The following is a 19676-nucleotide window of genomic DNA, read 5'->3' on the forward strand; positions in this document are numbered from 1 at the left end:
TGAATTGATACCGCTTGGTCACGCAGTTTTTATCTACAAAACCATGTAACTCCTACAAATGTGCCCTACCAAAGCATGAAAGCTAACCGGTATGTAAAAAATATGATTTAGGAAATTCCCGTGAAAAGAAATAAATAAATTAACCTCGATTACTCATTATGTCATAGGTCATGAGTTCATAACCCAACGCACTGAGCAAATCCATTATTTTGTAGGGTAGTCAATTCAATTTTATATATAAAAGACATATGTAATCAAATGTTAATAAAAACTAAACAATTGCAATTAATCAAAAACCATTTAATTTTAATTAGAAATATTATTACTATCGTATGAATGTTATTTTATTCCTCCAATATTGTCTGCAATTCACTTGTTGATACAAGTGGATCTAAAACACCCATCATAAATATTGTAATGTTCCATTTTACCCATAGTTCCGTGTGGCAAATTGCAACACAAATCGTGTACATGTCCCACGTGGTGAGTGTGTCGAACAGGTCCTTTAAATTTTGATTTCCAAGATCTTGTAATTTGTGACCATGGCATCTGCAGACAATGGTAAATTTTACCCTACAGTCTACGGATTCTTAGTAGACAGTGGGTTAGAGAAGGTGGCAAACCTGTTTAAAAGAGTGACAGGTGTGAAGGTAAGGAATTAATTTTGTTTTCACACGACGATGCAAATGAATACTGAACATGCATGATACATTGTGTGCATGCATGCCACAGCCACATGCATGATGCACTGACTACTGTAGTGACTGTGTACCATGGTACATACATGTAGAGTGTAACAGTATATTAAGCTTACAATGCTAACCAATATATAAACATGTATTAAATTATTTTATTTACATACACATATTAAATAACTGAATTTATACTCGATCGCCGAGTGATCTAGCGATCCCGACCGGGATTGCGATGCACCGCTGACTCACGCCCCTCTTGGTCTGGTGACTTGATTTCAAATTCAAGCGATGCACGCAATCATGCCGATGTGCAATTGCGAATTTTGCGATGCATCGGGCTGTCGCTTTTGCATTATATTTATCACGGCGATTTTAGAACATCCAGTCATCCATTAGTCCTACATTTGTATTAACTAGGAAGATCGAACACAGACATAATCATTTGGACGTTTAAATGAGCCGGTTCTTTCGTCCTAGATATCTGGCCTTTATGACACACACATCCAGAAGTTGCACACATTTCCTAAATTTTTTAATTATACAATTCTGTTGGTAGACGTTTTTCACTATTCCATAGTTTATTCTGTTGCTTACCTAAATATTGATATCATTGCTTTTGAAAAATAATCCGTATAAAGCCTAAGTGTTTTCTTTCCAACTTTTGTGGAGCGAAAAATTTGGTACCAAAACCTATAAGTCCGAAGGAAGAACCGGATGTAGTTGAAAAGGTCAAACTTTGTTTATTTTCTAGAGGCACGTGGTGGCGTTGTTTATATAAATTCTCCTTCAGGCGGTATATGGCGGATTGGGTTGTTGTTTTTATTCCGTTTGATTTTTGATTTGAATTATTCATACATTTTAATAATACGTTTGCTTGAATTCATGAATATGAACTGTAGATTTCTAAACCCATGCATGAATAATCATATGTTTGGGTGTACAATCAATTGATCGACCAATCTACTGTCACCTGCCAAGGCCTTTCATCGCGCACACCTGGATAAATACATCACAGGCCGTCTCACAGAAATTCCCACAATGCAACATTAAAATGGCTCCTTCCATGAATAACACGTCGCGCAGAGAAACTGCAGCAAAAATCATCTATTTTTAACATTAGGCCAAATAAAAAAATAAACATGTTTCACGTCCCCTCCCGCTTCCTTTTTTGAGGTTTCTTCAATTTTATTTTTATTTTTTGAAATTCAGTTATAACTTTTCAAAAAACATGTCTAGGAAGTAGAGCTGCTTTCTATAGCCTTGCTAAATAAACACAGCCAAAAAAGAAAGTCTCCAGTAGTTCCATCACTATTTAATCAGATTCGGATGAGTTTATGGCAAAATAATTTATATAATAATTTTCTATACACTTTCCTGCGAAGATTGATACCAAATTTGATATCAAAAGTTTAATCATCATGAGCAAAGAAGCCGTTGTTTGGAAATTCGTGCAATTTTAAAAATGACAAATTACGAATTGACCAAAAAAAAATCAATGCATGGTATCAGCTTATTATGTGGCCTGAAGCATGCCCAGACAGGAATCATTGTACCCTTGCTCAAGCACAATTGAAAGAGCGGGTATTTGATTTGCATTTTGACATGCATGGGCAAACCTTTAACCTGCCGGCCTATTCAGGCGACGTAATTCTTGGCACTCACGCTAGCTCTGCTACGTGATACAATTCCCTATGTCATTTTTAAAATTGCACGAATTTCCAAACAAATGTTTCTATGCTCACGATGATTAAACTTTTGATATCAAATTTGGTATCAATCTTCGAAGGAGACTGGATAGAAAATTATTATATAAATTATTTTGCCATAAACTCATCAGAATCTGATTAAATGGGGATGGAACTACTGGAGACTTTCTTTTTTGGCTGTGTTTATTAGGGATAACCATCAAAATTTCATGTTGCCCCTATTGCTACAAAAGATTGTTTTCTGGATAGAACTCATCAACAGAAGTATTTTGGTGGTTAAATGGTCAAAATCGGTCAAAAACTTTTCGAATTATGAATTTTCAATGTTTCCCATTCTGACCGGTCATTGGAACGAAATAAAATGACAAGGTCCAAAAATAGCAATTGGGAGCAAAATTGGCATAAGCATATATTTACCTGTATATATTTCTTTATTTTTAAACATATATGGTCATTTTCACGGTAAAGGGTGTAACTTTGGATTTTTAACATTTTAATCCATAGTGTTCTAATAAAGCCACAGAATTCCATAATTTTTGGCCACATAAGTCATCTAGTTAGCAGCTACCTTGGGTAGCATAATCAGCTTTGGGAGTTACTGCGTTCAGTTTTAGCAGGCTTAAATGTACTTAATATTGCCATTTTGAAAAACTATAAAAAACAGTAACATTTTGTAAAACCCTGTGTTTTCTTCAGTTAGTTCATGGATAATTTTTCTTATCCTGAAAGTACAGTCATATGTTCAGTAAACACTGCCACATTAGATTTAATTGTGAACGGCCCTGTATTTTTGAGAACCGGACTTGATATTTATCGCTTCGAGGCTTCATTTTCCGTTAACAATTGTTAACAAACTTTGTGGGTGTAGCTTTGGTTCATAATTCTTGGTTATTTCTTCACTTCTTCTTGATTCATAACAGTTGTTATCTTAACTTGAAATGGGTAACAAAAATTAGCCGATTTGCAAGCTTTTAAAATTTTTATAAAATCTTGACTTCAAATAGCCGTTTTTCCGTTAACTTTTTTGAAGCCTCCGAAACAAACTGTTCAGCAAGCTTGTGCAAATATAAATAAAAGAGCTCATCCAATCTATTTATTAAAATGTAGCAAACTAGATCCTCAAGTCACATGTTTTTAAATCATGGAGATATATATCACCGTTTGAAAATGGGACCCAATACAAACTTTCCGTTAACAATTGAAGCCTTCGAAACAATTGAAGCCTCCGAAACAACAGTAAACTTAATTATCATCTATGCATATCTAAATTGGTGTGTTTCATACTGATATCTGCATTGTAATTATTACTTGATATGTGCAGAATGTCATAAATTAAAAACAAAATTGACATTATGGTTAATGTTTGAAAAATATACTGATACCTTAAAAAGCCTGTTTCGGAGGCTTCACATGCAAAAAACACCATACTTAACAAATGGGTGAAAAAATTAATGTGTGATAAATCTACAATATCTGCCGCATAGAATCATTGATTCAATACACACAAGAAAATAACAGCTTAGATGATCCCAACACTGTTGTTTTCAAAAAACTACTTCTGCAATGTTTAACAATTGTTAACATGAAGCCTACGAAACAAAAAAAATGACTTGCTGTGATAATTTAATTTTTGTCACAACTGAAATTCAATACTTAGAAGCAAAGCATGAAAATTGGTAATTGTGATATTTTTTACCTATTTTTTATGTCAACTTGTAGTAGTTAGCTAAATATTTTACTTTTATGATCACCTGTGTTGTTAACTGAAGCCTCCGAAACACAAATCGCTTGAATTGCCAATTCTAAAAAATAACTCCAATTTCTGTGAAACTTGGCTGGGAGGTTCCTTTCATCAAGTAGTAATTGTACATGAAGTTAGACATTCAAATTATTTTAGGAACCCAATTAAAACTTAAAAAATATGTTTAAGGTTTGGAAATTTCCATTGTAAATGACACTTGATGTTAAAAATTTTCAAAACTGCAATTACAAACATAGCAAAACATGGTATAAAATTTAACTTATATCTGTTGACTTACTTTGGAATGGAATTTCACATGTATTCCAGCTTTCATGTCAAAATTTTCTGAGGTTATGTAAAATACATTTTTTCTTAGATTTTAACCAAAATGTTATGCAAATGTCAAATTTTTATTAGAAATCAAAAGGTTTAAGCCTTGAAACATTATTTTACTTGAAATTAAGTTGCTTCTATGCATGATTTCAGTAAACAGAAACATATTTAAGTGGTTTGAAATTTTGACCCTAAAAATCAAAAGTTACACCCTTTACCGTGAAAATGACCATATGCAAACATGAAACAAGCATATTGTGAAAGTATGAAAGGGGTTTCTTATGAAATGGCACTTTACTAGTCAATGGCATAAATGATTTTTTCAAACCGGGGCATTGAAATCATGCATTTAGAGAACATTTGCCAAAAATCATCCAAGATGGCCGATATGGCACAAAATCAAATTATTATTTTTTTTCACAACCAAAATGTCAATGTTATTGGGTTTAATATGACCAATTAGTAGGTGTATGCAAACAAAATCTTAAGTGTCATTGAAGGTCATTGACTCATTCACAACAATAGAGGGTATCCACTTCACTCATCATGCTCATGTGTGACTTCTAACAAAAGGTGCTGGTTCCGTAGTATTCTTCATTCAAACCAATTCAATGCATGACCTCGGAGTCACCTGCATGACTTTCGCGGGGTAGTTTGAAACAGTTATGGTGGCACATTCAGGTATTGCTTTTGAAAGTTCTAAACAAGGTATAGCCAGCAGCAAGTTGTAGATGGTATAGGCCTAAATATAAGAAAACGTTTAGGGTTGAAATCAGGTGAAAAATACATCGAATGAGCACGAAACTTCACATTTATGTTCAGAAAGGTGTCTTCTTAGCATGATTCGAAAGGAGTATGGAAATTCCAAAGGGAAGCTGGTGATTTAATTTGTAACTCGAGATCTACTTGTTCAATTTTTTTTCCTTTTTACAGAGGGTATGATAGAGGTATTACTGGCAACTCTGCCAAATTACAGCTCAGTAGGCCACGTTTTTCACCTGAAATTATTGACATGAATATTTTGTGCCATTCTTGAGCAGTGCTGAACTTAGCCACTGGCAATTAAACTAACTGTGGCGATGGAACAATTTTGACTTGCACTTTAATACAGAAAAATGAAATAAGTTGTGTTGCTGTAATTTGCACGATAGTTACAAAATATAATTGGTATTCACTTCCCCAATGTGCATGGCTCGAAAAAGTGGGGAATGTGGGAAGCTCATTCCCAGGAAATGTTGGTGTTTGGAGGGAAATTCTGGTATTTGGAGGGAAATTGTGTCCTTTTGTGTATAAAAACATGCTATAAATTGTGGGAAATTTAGCTTGATTCCCGGGAAATTAACATTTTTTCGAGCCCTGCCAATGTGTACAGAAAAATATTGAAAAATGAAAGAATGAGATCAATTTAGAAATGTCTGTGCAAGCAGTGCACAGTTGAGCTCCCTGCATGTCTATGGGAGCGTTCTAATCATGTTGATGGTTCATTGGTCATCCCTACTAATATACAAGAAACACTTTTAAAAGGTTTTGTGATATAGTGGGCCTATCTCTCAGAACAAGAAATAAAAAGAGGCCTCCTCCTTTTTCCAGGCATTATTGTATACGCGAAAACAGCTCTAATTATGGGTATTCACACTGATTTTGCGATAAAAATAAAAAGTCCCTCTTCCTCCTTTTTTTTCAAAAACCGGACGTGAAACATGTTTTTTTATTTTACTTGGCCTTATAAGTTCAAATCTGAAGAAATCAAGGTGAGCATAATAATTTAGAAATACTTCGGATACTTTAGAGCTTTGTTTTACTGAACTGCAGGTTGTGATTTACACGTAGGGACGGGAACCGTGTTTCGTACTCTCCAATTTCCCATGTACTGCCTTGTTTATATGCTGCCACATTCAGATGGGCCCTGAGACCGTGACATAGCAGATAATACCCAATGTAAAAGTAAATGTCGTCACGTTCTCAGTTACTGGGACTAAGTCATCCATTGTTTTTTTGTTGTCAATAATTATTGCTTTAAAAAAATTAATTCTGTACCGTATAAAGTAAGTACTAAGTTAATAATCGAAAAAAGTTACAAAATAAAATAATACATGCAGACAGTGTCCGATTTACAAATTTTTTCCTACCTGCACTGGTGCATGTAGCCCAAAATTTCTACATGCACAGCAAAAAGTGTGCATGCACCAAAATTAAAGCAAACATAAAATCACATTGAATCACGATCATTGTCAGTTAAGCTTGTAATAATATTCCCGGCTCCACTGTCATTGTCATTTTTATGCCGATCACTCCGACTCGCCGATTTCTTAGCCAAAACACTGGATGCTGTGGCTTCATCTGTTCTAGAACTAGTCGCCGACGAGGTGCACGATTTCCAGAATGATGCTTTTGAGCTATTTCCTTTTTGCTGGACATTATTATGATTATTTTCCGTGACGTAAACAAATATTTCCCACGGTTTAAATTCGGTTCTTTTTTTTCAATGAAATGAAAATGACAGTTTCTACATGTGCGAGGGTATCGAATTGGTGGATGACGTCACATTACGCTAGCCCCCTAAGGGAAGTCATAGTCTCGGACCAGACTGTATGTGGCTATCTCGAATGTTCGTTAGGATCGACAAGTATCAGACCGACGCAAACTGGCTGTGTAGGAGACTAGAGAAGAAAAAAAAAAAAGTGACAGTTCTCACGTGATTGGGTATCGGAATTGTCAATTGCGCGATTTGCGCCAGCCCATCTAATGAAGTCAGGATATTGCGCTAAAAATAGATTGGGTTTTCCAAATCTGACTGCTTGTTTACTTTTGTATATTGCCTTGTCATATCGCTAGCGCTAAAATCGTACATGCACGCGTGCAGGCAGGTAGTGAAAAGCTGCATGCACAGATAGACTAGGAGCCCAGACAATTTATTCAGCTCAGAAGAGACAAAAGGTTTGATGGTCTGATTATGTTAGTATAGGCCCAAGATTCAATATTCCATATTGCTGCCGGGTCACAGCCTGTACGTTCAGCCTGGAGGGCACAAAATAGGGGCCAAAAAATGCATTTATTCAGCTCAAGAGAGACATGGACAAAACTTGTTGGATATCACTCCCAGGAGGATACTTTTCATGCCTATAGCAATGACAGCAATTCTGGCCTGTACGAGGGCCCAGACAGCAGCCCCAAAGGGACCCGCCCATATGGTGTTATTCAGCTGAAGAGAGACAAGGATGAATCTTTTTGCATTGGAACTATTACACATTGGGGTGCACAAAAATACCAATGACAGCAACTTTTTCCTGTACGGGGGCCCAGACAGTAGCCTCAAAGGGCCCAATGTCCCATAATTGATTTATTCAGCTGAAGAGAGACATGGATGAATCTTTTTGCATTGGAATTATTAACCATTGGGGTTTACCAAAATATCAATGACAGCAACTTTTTCCTGTAGGGGCCCAGACAGTAGCCTCAAAGGGCCCGATGCTCCATAACAGGTTATTCAGCTGAAGGAAGACAAGCGTGAATCTTTATGCATTGGAACTATTACACATTGGGTTGCACAAAATACCAATGACAGCAACTTTTTTCCTGTACAGGGGCCCAGACAGTAGCCTCAAAGGGCCCGGTGCCCCATAACAGGTTATTCAGCTGAAGGAAGACAAGCGTAAATCTTTTTGCATTGGAACTATTACACATTGGGTTGCACAAAAATACCAATGACGGAAACTTTTTTCTGTACGGGGCCCAGGCAGTAGCCTCAAAGGGCCCAATGCATAACTGATTTATTCAGCTGAAGAGAGGCATGCATAAATATTTTTGCATTGGAACTATTACACATTGGAGTGCACAAAAATACCAATGACAGCAATTGGTTCCTGTACAGGGGCCCAGACAGTAGCCTCAAAGACCCCGATGCCCCATAACAGGTTATTCAGCTGAAGGAAGACATGCATAAATATTTGTGCATTGAACTATTACACATTGGGGTGCACAAAATACCAATGACAGCAACTTTTTTCATGTACGGGGGCCCAGACAGTAGCCTCAAAGGGCCCAATGTCCCATAACCGATGTTTCAAATTTTCCAAAGGGCCTAATGTCCCTTAACTGATTTATCCAATTTTGTCATCTTGCAAGAGAAAATTACACCAAGAGTGCTCATCTTAAGAAGGGTGAAATTAGACTCCGAAGATGGCCACGCTGGTGATCTACAAATGACCTACCCATTCAGCTGAAGAGACACATGGATGAATCTTTTTGAATTGGAACTATTTACCCATTGTGTATACAAAAATACCAATGACACCAACTTTTTCCTGTACGGGGGCCCAGACAGTAGCCTCAATGGGCCAGATATCCCATAACTGGTTATTCAGCTGAAGAGACATATGGATGGATCTTGTTGAATTGGAACTATTGCACATTGGAGTCTACAAATATATTAAGGATATCAACTTTTTCCTGTACGGGGGACCAGACAGTAGCCTCAATGGGCCAGATATCCCATAACTGGTTATTCAGCCAAATAAACACATGGATGGATCTTTTTGAATTGGAACTATTGCATATTGGGGTCTACAAAATAATACTAATCAATGGCAACAACTTTTTCCTGAATAGGGGGCCACGACAGTAGCCTCAAAAGGCCCGATGTCCCATAACTGATTTATTCAGCTAGCATAAGATAGTATCACCAGTATCAACAATAGATAACTACTTCATCAATACCAATGTCAGCAGTAGACAGCTATACTTCATCAAAACCAATATCAGGAGTAGGTAATTACTTCATGAATACTGATATCACCAGTAGTAAAAATAGCTACTTCATCAATACCAATATCAGCAGGAGAAAAGAAATTCGACACAATGCGACTTTATTCCCTCATGTTAAACCAATTTTGTTTGGAAAAAGAGAGCATTTAAAAATTAACACTTTCTTCCTTCATGGCGTCCCCACTGCATTTTAACATGCTCATAATTTACATTTGGCTGATTGACCAGTTATGGAACATTGAGCCCTTTGAGGGTACTTTCTGGGCCCTCGTATAGAAAAAAAGTTGCTGTCATTGGTATTTTTGTAAACCCCAATATGCAAGAGTTCCAATTCAAAAGATCTGTGTGTCTTTTTGGCTCAAAAACATTTTTACTGGTTTTAAATACTAAAGTGAACAATAGCCCATGAGGAGTGACACATTTCAAGAACTTATATCTATAGGCACTCGATTATATAGGGACTATATAAAAGAAAACCACATGTGGCAATCAGTGGTTCACAGTAGCTTAGGAACAACAAGAGTGAAGGGTATAAAGCATCAGACATGTGAAATAAGATGCTTATGCACGCTGCTCTCCGACTACCCCATCTGGTAGGCTATTCCAAGCGTGAACTGAAGTGTGGATGAAGGTTCTGCCAGTAGGTATGGTTCTAGAAACTGGTACTGTGAGAGCATGGCAAGGCATGGACAGGCTTGAGCGGGTAGCCCTTCTGACTACAAATGACTTTAGTGGCTGTGCCTTCAGATCTGGTGGGAACAAGCTGGTGTGCATTTTATAGAGGACTGTTGCTGCAGTCACTTGACGTTTTTGATGGAGAGATGTGATGTTCAGCTCTGTGCTGGCCCTCATCTTAGACAGTGAGGTGTATTCCATCACACTGCAAACTTTAGCCTTGCCTCTGACATCAAGTTTATTTGCAACTCTCCTCAGAGTGCCCAACTCCTGTCCTGCTCTGTATGAGACGTTAGAAATATGCTTTGTCCAGGTCACCTTGCTGTCGACTGTGAGTCCCGGGATCTCCAGCTCCTCCTTTTCAGCCAGTTTGGTGGTACCAAACAGAATATATATCTTGGTTAGATTTCTCTTTCTTGATATTGCCATTGCCTTACGTTTCGATGCAAAGTCATGACAGACATTATCGAATGTTTCTTTGATATCTAGGGCAGTCAGACGCAGGTCGTCCACGTCCAGGGAGTTGGACCACTCTTGGGTCAGAATGGTAAAGATATCAGTTATATTGTGGTATGGCCTAAATCCAAACTGTCTATCTGATATCAGTTGGTTTCCAAGGAGGTACTTCTGAAGTTCTGTACAACAGCCTCCATGATCTTGCTGATGGTGCAGAGCAGAGAGATGGGGCGGTACATAGATGAATTAGACTTAGCATCTCTGTAAAGGGATGAAAATGCAGTCTTCCATTGGCTTTGAAAAACTTCCTTGGAGAAGCAAAGCTCAAACAGACTGAGTGGTCTTGCCAGTTCTGCGCTGTATTCCTTCAGGGCGCTTGCAATGATTTCATCAGGAGCAGTAGCTTTATCTGGTTGTAGATTCCTAAGAAGCTTCCAAAAATCTTTGACCTTGAAGGCTATCTTTTCCTTTGAGCATGTTGCTGAATGCTGAAATTCACTTCAGGAGCAGATTTTTCTGTGCGGGGAAGCTAACATTTAGCGGCAAAGGTCTGGCAAAATGTTTCAGCTCTGACTTTTAATGTAGTGTAGACTTGACACCCATTCTGCATCCAGCACTGGTATATAAACTCTGATGGACTTACCAGACAGGGTGCTAAAATTTATGGGATATCGGGCCCTTTGAGGCTACTGTCTGGGCTCCCGTACAGGAAAAAGTTGATGGCATTTGTATTTTTGCAAACCCCAATGGGTAATAGTTCCAATTCAAAAAGATCCACCCACCTGTCTCGTCAGCTGAATAACAAGTTATGGGATATTGGGCCCATTGAGGCTACTGCCTGGGCCCCATACAGGAAAAAGTTGCAGTCCTTTGTATTTTTGTAATCCACAATGGGTAATAGTTCCAATTCAAAAAGATTCATCCACGTGTCTCTTCAGCTGAATAACCAGTTATGGGGCATCGGGCCCTTTGAAGCTACTGTCTGGGCCCCCGTACAGGAAAAAGTTGCTGTCATTGGTATTTTTGTGCACCCCAATGTGTAATAGTTCCAATGCAAAAAGATTTACGCATGTCTTCCTTCAGCTGAATAACCTGTTATGGGGCATCGGGCCCTTTGAGGCTACTGTCTGGGCCCCCGTGACAGGAAAAAAGTTGCTGTCATTGGTATTTTTGTAAACCCCAATGGGTAATAGTTCCAATGCAAAAAGATTCATCCATGTCTCTCTTCAGCTGAATAAATCAGTTATGGGACATTGGGCCCTTTGAGGCTACTGTCTGGGCCCCCGTACAGGAAAAAGTTGCTGTCATTGGTATTTTTTGTGCACCCCAATGTGTAATAGTTCCAATGCAAAAAGATTCATCCTTGTCTCTCTTCAGCTGAATAACACCATATGGGCGGGCCCCTTTGGGGCTACTGTCTGGGGCCCCGTACAGGCCAAAATTGCTGTCATTGCTATAGGCATGAAAAGTATCCTCCTGGGAGTGATATCCAACAAGTTTTGTCCATGTCTCTCTTGAGCTGAATAAATGCATTTTTTGGCCCCTATTTTGTGACCCCAGGCTGAGCGTACAGGCTGTGACCCGGCAGCAATATGGAATATTGAATCTTGGGCCTATACTAACATAATCAGACCATCAAACATTTTGTCTCTTCTGAGCTGAATAAATTGTCTGGGCTCCTAGTCTAAGAGGGAATGTTACATGCACTGGTGCAGGTATGCAGGTGGTAAATCGAACACTGCATGCAGACATGTAGTCTGTAGATCCAGTTGGTTGAAAATGATTGGTTGATGCATTCACATGTCAAGCGATATCGCTCGAAAGTTGAGATTTCTTGGAAGTAAACATATTAATAAGGCAAAAAAAATGTTTGGTTGCCCTTCCAAGCCAAGCCAAAAATTCAGTGGGTCGGTAGGTCGATCCTTTTTTTTTTTTTTTCATGGGCTCTTCCTGACTGAATTTTGATGTACGGTACGAAAAGTGAAACCACATCTTACAGCGTAACTAAAAAGCTATTGAGCACCTTTTGGTGTTTTGATTGTAATTAAGGGGGTACATACACCCCTGGCCAATTTTGTGCCTATTTTTGCATTTTTCTCAAAAATTATAGTGCATTGGTAACAAATATAAGATATGAATATTATAGGGGCAAGGACTACAACTACTGCACTGAAAATTCAGCAACTCAAGTCAAGTAGTTATTGATTTATTGATCAAATATTGGTTTTCCCTCATTTTTGACTGTAACTCCACAACTGTTGTCTGTGCTGAAATTAAATTTCCAGTGCAGTAGTTGTAGTCATTGCCCCTATAAATATACATATCTTACTTGTCACCAATACGCTATAATTTTTGAGAAAAATGCAAAAATAGGCACACAATTTGGCAAGGGTGTATGTAGTACGGTACCCCCTTAAGTTGATTGAAAAAAGCATTTGTTCAAGTTCAAGTATCGGCGTCTCGCAACACCCCAACTCATGAACTGGTTCCAATGAGCCCACGGGTGTCCATGGGCCACTGGGAGAACTGGACAGCAAAGTGTCTATAAGTTGGACACTTTTGTCTTTGTTGTGGGTATCAACCAAGGGTGCCGAAATCTCCCTCAAGCTTGATCGACGCGACCAAGCTGAAGATATTTTTTTGCTGCCTGGCAGCCGATATACAAACCGCGTACATGTCAGCCATTTCGTCGTCATCGAGCATGCGAGTCTCGAGCTTGTTGAAACACGGCAGCCCGTCACCATAAAAAAAAAACCCAGGGCGCACACCACTAAATAATCTTCCCATTGAAACACGTGTAAAAACACCGGTTTTCTTTGCTCATTTTGAGGCCTTTTGGGCTCGTTTTAAAATATTTTATGATGACCAGTCGATTGCAAATCGATGAAAGTTTAACATATGTTTCAATGTACGGGGTTCTTCCATCTCGTTTTCCCGCTAGGAGGCCGCGAACAGCGCCCTCACTGTTTTTGACATGCTCTCAAGACTGCAAACCCGATTCTGCCATTTTTTAATTCATGCGGACCTATTTTCTCAATAATTATAAAATGCGACTTTTTGGCGACTCAAATTTATGTATAGGCTTTACACTTTTATTTAAGCTATAATTCGCCACTCTTTCTGATTAATAAGTCTACAGACCAGCCCAAAATACCTCAAAAAGTTTCTGTTTTTTTTTTTTTTCATTAGGGTTACACAAATGGCGCATTGATTTAGTGGTGTGCCCCCTTCAAGGGAATAATGATGTTCATAAAATCGAATTTTTTTTATATTTTTCTTGAAATATAAAATGGTTTGAGTAAAACACTCAAGGTTTGAGTGCTCTGTGACATCCACATCAAGAGAAATGTCCTATCAAAGATACATGGTGCATTCCAAAAATGTGCACATTTTCAACATTTTGACCATTTGTGCTTATTTCCTAGATTTGCATTAAATACCAATTCTCAACATATAGTTTTAGACCGTTTATCTGCTAAAACCGCTTTAAAATGAAAAGAAATTAGGTTTCATAATGGCAAAGGTCTATATATTAATGATTTTACAACAATCACCCCCCCCCCCCTATAAAATAATTAAGATTTGAGAGGTTTAAAGACTTGTGCCGATTTGTCACCTTCAGACAATTTTGCTTCAAATCTGAGAAATATTAGTTTTCTCACAATTTTTGACAGTTTCTTTAACTTTGAAGGCCTCTGAGAGAATAAACTTAGCGCGACTTGCATCTAAAACGCATTAAATATATTCACTAACATAAAAACTATCTATATAAATCAAAAAACCGCAATTTAATCGAAAGCCAACTTCAATTTTGGCTGAATCTCTCAAAACACGATTTTACACCTAGGCCCTTGAAGGCGCACACCACTAAATAATCTTCCCATTGAAACACGTGTAAAAACACCGGTTTTCTTTGCTCATTTTGAGGCCTTTTGGGCTCGTTTTAAAATATTTTATGATGACCAGTCGATTGCAAATCGATGAAAGTTTAACATATGTTTCAATGTACGGGGTTCTTCCATCTCGTTTTCCGCTTAGGAGGCCGCGAACAGCGCCCTCACTGTTTTTGACATGCTCTCAAGACTGCAAACCCGATTCTGCCATTTTTTAATTCGCGGACCTATTTTCTCAATAATTATAAAAATGCGACTTTTTTTGCGACTCAAATTTATTTATAGGCTTTACACTTTTATTTAAGCTATAATTCGCCACTCTTTCTGATTAATAAGTCTACAGACCAGCCCAAAATACCTCAAAAAGTTTCTGTTTTTTACCGGAACTCATTAGGGTTACACAAATGGCGCATTGATTTAGTGGTGTGCCCCCTTCAAGGGAATAATGATGTTCATAAAATCGAATTTTTTTTTTTTTTTTTGAAATATAAAATGGTTTGAGTAAAACACTCAAGGTTTGAGTGCTCTGTGACATCCACATCAAGAGAAATGTCCTATCAAAGATACATGGTGCATTCCAAAAATGTGCACATTTTCAACATTTTGACCATTTGTGCTTATTTCCCTAGATTTGCATTAAATACCAATTCTCAACATATAGTTTTAGACCGTTTATCTGCTAAAAACAGCTTTAAAATGAAAAGAAATTAGGTTTCATAATGGCAAAGGTCTATATATTAATGATTTTACAACAATCACCCCCCCCCCCCCTATAAAATAATTAAGATTTGAGAGGTTTAAAGACTTGTGCCGATTTGTCACCTTAAGACAATTTTGCTTCAAATCTGAGAAATATTAGTTTTCTCACAATTTTGACAGTTTCTTTAACTTTGAAGGCCTCTGAGAGAATAAACTTAGCGCGACTTGCATCTAAAACGCATTAAATATATTCACTAACATAAAAACTATCTATATAAATCAAAAAACCGCAATTTAATCGAAAGCCAACTTCAATTTTGGCTGAATCTCTCAAAGCACGATTTTACACCTAGGCCCTTGAAGGGCGCACACCACTAAATAATCTTCCCATTGAAACACGTGTAAAAACACCGGTTTTCTTTGCTCATTTTGAGGCCTTTTGGGCTCGTTTTAAAATATTTTATGATGACCAGTCGATTGCAAATCGATGAAAGTTTAACATATGTTTCAATGTCACGGGGTTCTTCCATCTCGTTTTCCGCTAGGAGGCATGAACAGCGCCCTCACTGTTTTTGACATGCTCTCAAGACTGCAAACCCGATTCTGCCATTTTTTTAATTTGCGGACCTATTTTCTCAATAATTATAAAAATGCGACTTTTTTGGCGACTCAAATTTATGTATAGGCTTTACACTTTTATTTAAGCTATAATTCGCCACTCTTTCTGATTAATAAGTCTACAGACCAGCCCAAAATACCTCAAAAGTTTCTGTTTTTACCGAACTCATTAGGGTTACACAAATGGCGCATTGATTTAGTGGTGTGCCCCCCCCCAGTATGATTGATGGCCGAATTTCATCTGACGAGACATGGGTATTTGACATTTGATAATGATATTAGAGATTTTTAAATTTATATTTGTTAGATTTTTTATTCTCATACATGTATCTCTCAAGATATTGTAAGTAGAAAATGCAATATAAAATTTGATCGATTTACACCAAGTATACTCGTTTTATGCGATGATAAAATATTTAAAGACAGCTCGTAGGAATCGCATCGAGTGTGGAAGTCGGCTGGAAGTCCATGTTTTTATGGTAAAAATGTGTGCATTTTTGGACTGAATTTAAATGGAAAAACGTATTGTTTTTTATCAAATATGCAAACAAATCTTGATATGGCCAAAATTTAACGTTTCTTAAAAAAATGTGATTGAAAAAAAAAAAACCCGACCCAAGATTTCTCATTTTTTCGGTCAGTCGCGGAGGGCAACCAAACATTTTTTTTGTGCCTAACATTGAGCATGTGTCATGTGTGTGAGAGTCCCTTTTCTGCAAGGGATCGAGTATAAATTCAAGTTGACACTACCAGTGAGACGTGCACTCATGCATGTATAGCTGTAGACGTGCAATCTTGCATGTATAGCTACAGATAATTTTGTTGAATGTGTCATATTATGTCGCCAAAATCCCAATTCTTCTCGGCCGGGTTCTTCAAATTGTAGTACGGTAAAGCTACAAATTTCAAGCGTTTGAGGACTTGTTCTGGCAGTGTTCGATTTACCACCTGCATACCTGCACCAGTGCATGTAACATTCCCTCTGTGCATGCAGCTTTTCACTACCTGCCTGCACGCGTGCATGTACGATTTTAGCGCTAGCGATATGACAAGGCAATATACAAAAGTAAACAAGCAGTCAGATTTGGAAAAACCCAATCTATTTTTAGCGCAATATCCTGACTTCATTAGAAGGGCTGGCGCAAATCGCGCAATTGACAATTCCCGATACCCCTATCACGTGAGAACTGTCACTTTTTTTCATTGACTTCCCTAGTCTCCTACACAGCCAGTTTGCGTCGGTCTGATACTTGTCGATCCTAACGAACATTCGAGATAGCCACATACAGTCTGGTCCGAGACTATGACTTCCCTTAGAGGGGCGAGCGTAATGTGACGTCATCCACCAATTCCCGATACCCTCGCACATGTAGAAACTGTCATTTTCATTTCATTGAAAAAAAGAACCGAATTTAAACCGTGGGAAATATTTGTTTACGTCGGAAAATAATCATAATAATGTCCAGCAAAAAAGGAAATAGCTCAAAAGCATCATTCTGGAAATCGTGCACCTCGTCGGCGACTAGTTCTAGAACAGATGAAGCCACAGCATCCAGTGTTTTGGCTAAGAAATCGGCGAGTGATCGGCATAAAAATGACAATGACAGTGGAGCCGGAATATTATTACAAGCAACTGACAATGATCGTGATTCAATGTGATTTTATGTTTGCTTTAATTTTGGTGCATGCACACTTTTTGCTGTGCATGTAGAAATTTTGGGCTACATGCACCAGTGCAGGTAGGAAAAAATTTGTAAATCGGACACTGTGTTCTGGTCATGTTTTTTTGGGTACCAATTGCGTTGCATGTGTATTTTTTAAGCGACATTTACAAAAAGTCTACATTAAAACCCAATAAAAGTATATATATTCTGAGAGCATATGTACTTGGACGATTTCAGAAACGATACAATGGGAGGCATTATACAGGGTGACCCATGCAATATACAGGGTGTAACAAGCAAAATATAACAAACATGATTGCCCACCCAGCTATGTGGAACCTTTACCGGTCAAGTACTTCAATTATGTAGATACAGGGTGGTCAAAAATTGATCAATATTTATATAAAAACACCCTGTATGGCACTGGAGATGTAAATTTTCATGATTGAGGTATCTAACTAGATGTAAAATAAGCTCAACAATCCAGTTTTGAAAGTTAAAAGAGAATTCGACAAAGCATTAAATCGTAAAAATGGACTTTTTTGGATCAAAATTGAGGGTGAGGGCGCTCTTTCAGATTTGTCGCAAACTTTCTATGTTTTACTAGTTTTTAGTTTACTGAAGTAAAGAGGATCACAACCAAAGTCTGCTTAAGAAATTTGAGTCTTTTATCATGTTTCGTTTGTCCGTAGCACCCTTTTGAATGTTCCCTACATTAAATCCCTACTTGCATGCATAGAGGTCAATGAACTATATTAATGTAGCAACAAGTAATTAGTAATTTTCTAATTAACAAATACTGAGGCAATGAATGCTAAACATGATATCACTTGGCTGAGATCAAGTACAGAAACGGGTAGAAATCCATCAACAATGTTTATTGAGACAATAGTGTATTAAACCACCATTGTACAGCATTGTGATCCTCCGCCTCATGATCCACCCCTGACTATTAAGGATTAACGAGTTACAGTAATTAGTACAAACTAAAAGTATAACTTTTTGTTTTAGAAATTGAAAGGCCAATGTCCAAGGAAAAAAATAATACCAAACAAGCTCAGTCTAATGTAAAATAAACAAACTGCGTGCATGTAAACATGTTTTCATGAACGTGAATGGAAAACATGACCTACTCAAGTTGTATTATAACCTTCGCCTTCAGTAGGGTGTCCTATAATGTCAATTTGTTGGCAAGTTTGCATCTAGTAAAATACTCGCTTTATAAACCTGTGTCACTGTCACTGATTGTTGTCATCTGTGATTGCTCAACTTACATGTACATTGTATTATACGCATCAGCTTCTGAATTGAAATTTGCTGATGTTGGATCGTCGCTCAATTCAACGATCTCCAAATTGAACGCTTATCCCACGATATATGCATTATTTGGTTCAAATGTCAGATTATGGTCTCTCGTCTAGCCCCTGTACAGGCTTTGATGAATATTAACCAAGTAGAAGGGAGATATCACGATCGAGCCCTCACAGTATTTTTTTTTTTTTTTTTTTTTTACGACATGGCATAACTGGGCATTAACAGCAGAGACAAATAAATCATTTAGAAGCTGCTGACGAGGATGCACCCAGAAAGCGATTAACCTCCCTGCTAAAGCTGGCCCTCGATCTAATGGCTGGAATTTGGGCAGGTAGAGAATTCCATAATTGGGCTGTAGATGGTAGAAATGATCTTTCATGGCTGACAAGGTTTGATCTTGGGACTTCCACTGCTAGGTCATGGGATCTCACAGACCGTCATAACCTGGGGTCATGGACATGGATGTCTGGCATCAGCTGGCATAACAACTCAGGGGCCTCCTTGTAAAACATACGATGGAAGAGGGTGGCTGCTCCAACTGCCCTCTTGGTGGCTCAATGGCTGAATACGATGATCTTCATACTCATTTGTTGGCAGACCAATGACACGCTTAGCTCTATTTTGGATGGAGTCAAGCTGAGCTAGTGAGGTGGGAGTTGCACCAGTCCAAGCACTGCTGGCATATTCCATTTTTGATCGTATCATGGCCTTGTAGATGATGGCTCTCTGTGCAGGTAGAATATAGGGTGAAGCTCTTCTGAGGAGTCCCAGTCGCTGACCGGCTGTCTTTGACATTTTGGTGACTACTTGGTTCCAGGACAAGTTGTTATTCAATGTAAGACCTAGAAGGTCCACGCTTTCAGCTTCTTCAAGAGTTACACCAAAAAAGTGAAGTGGTGGATGGTTGCCATCAGCATCTCTTCGATTGGAGATGGTAGTGGTTTTACATTTGGCAGCACCAAACAGGACATTCCATGTCTTAGCCCATGTCTCGATCTTGGCCAAATCCCGGTTGAGAGATGCTGCAGCAGGAAGTCTATCTTTTCATTGGTGATGAACTTTAATTTGCACTTTTAAAAGGAACCCTTTTTGATTTTTTTTTCCAATTGTTGGGTCTG

The 19676-nt window shown here is 38.1% G+C and overlaps 1 protein-coding gene across 3 annotated transcripts in view; it reads left to right on the plus strand.

Annotated features, from left to right (window-relative positions):
• Nucleotides 1-452: 452 nt before the first annotated feature.
• LOC140171797 (uncharacterized) overlaps nt 453-19676 on the plus strand; it is a 28328-nt gene continuing 9104 nt past the window's right edge. For all 3 annotated transcript variants that reach the window (XM_072195128.1, XM_072195129.1, XM_072195130.1), the window contains exon 1: nt 453-650. In XM_072195128.1, coding sequence (XP_072051229.1) covers nt 543-650 — 108 coding nt within the window. In that variant the 5' untranslated portion in view covers nt 453-542. The remainder of the gene's footprint in view (nt 651-19676) is intronic.

The sequence above is a fragment of the Amphiura filiformis genome, chromosome 15 (genome assembly GCF_039555335.1).
Source record: "Amphiura filiformis chromosome 15, Afil_fr2py, whole genome shotgun sequence".
NCBI lineage: Eukaryota > Metazoa > Echinodermata > Ophiuroidea > Amphilepidida > Amphiuridae > Amphiura > Amphiura filiformis.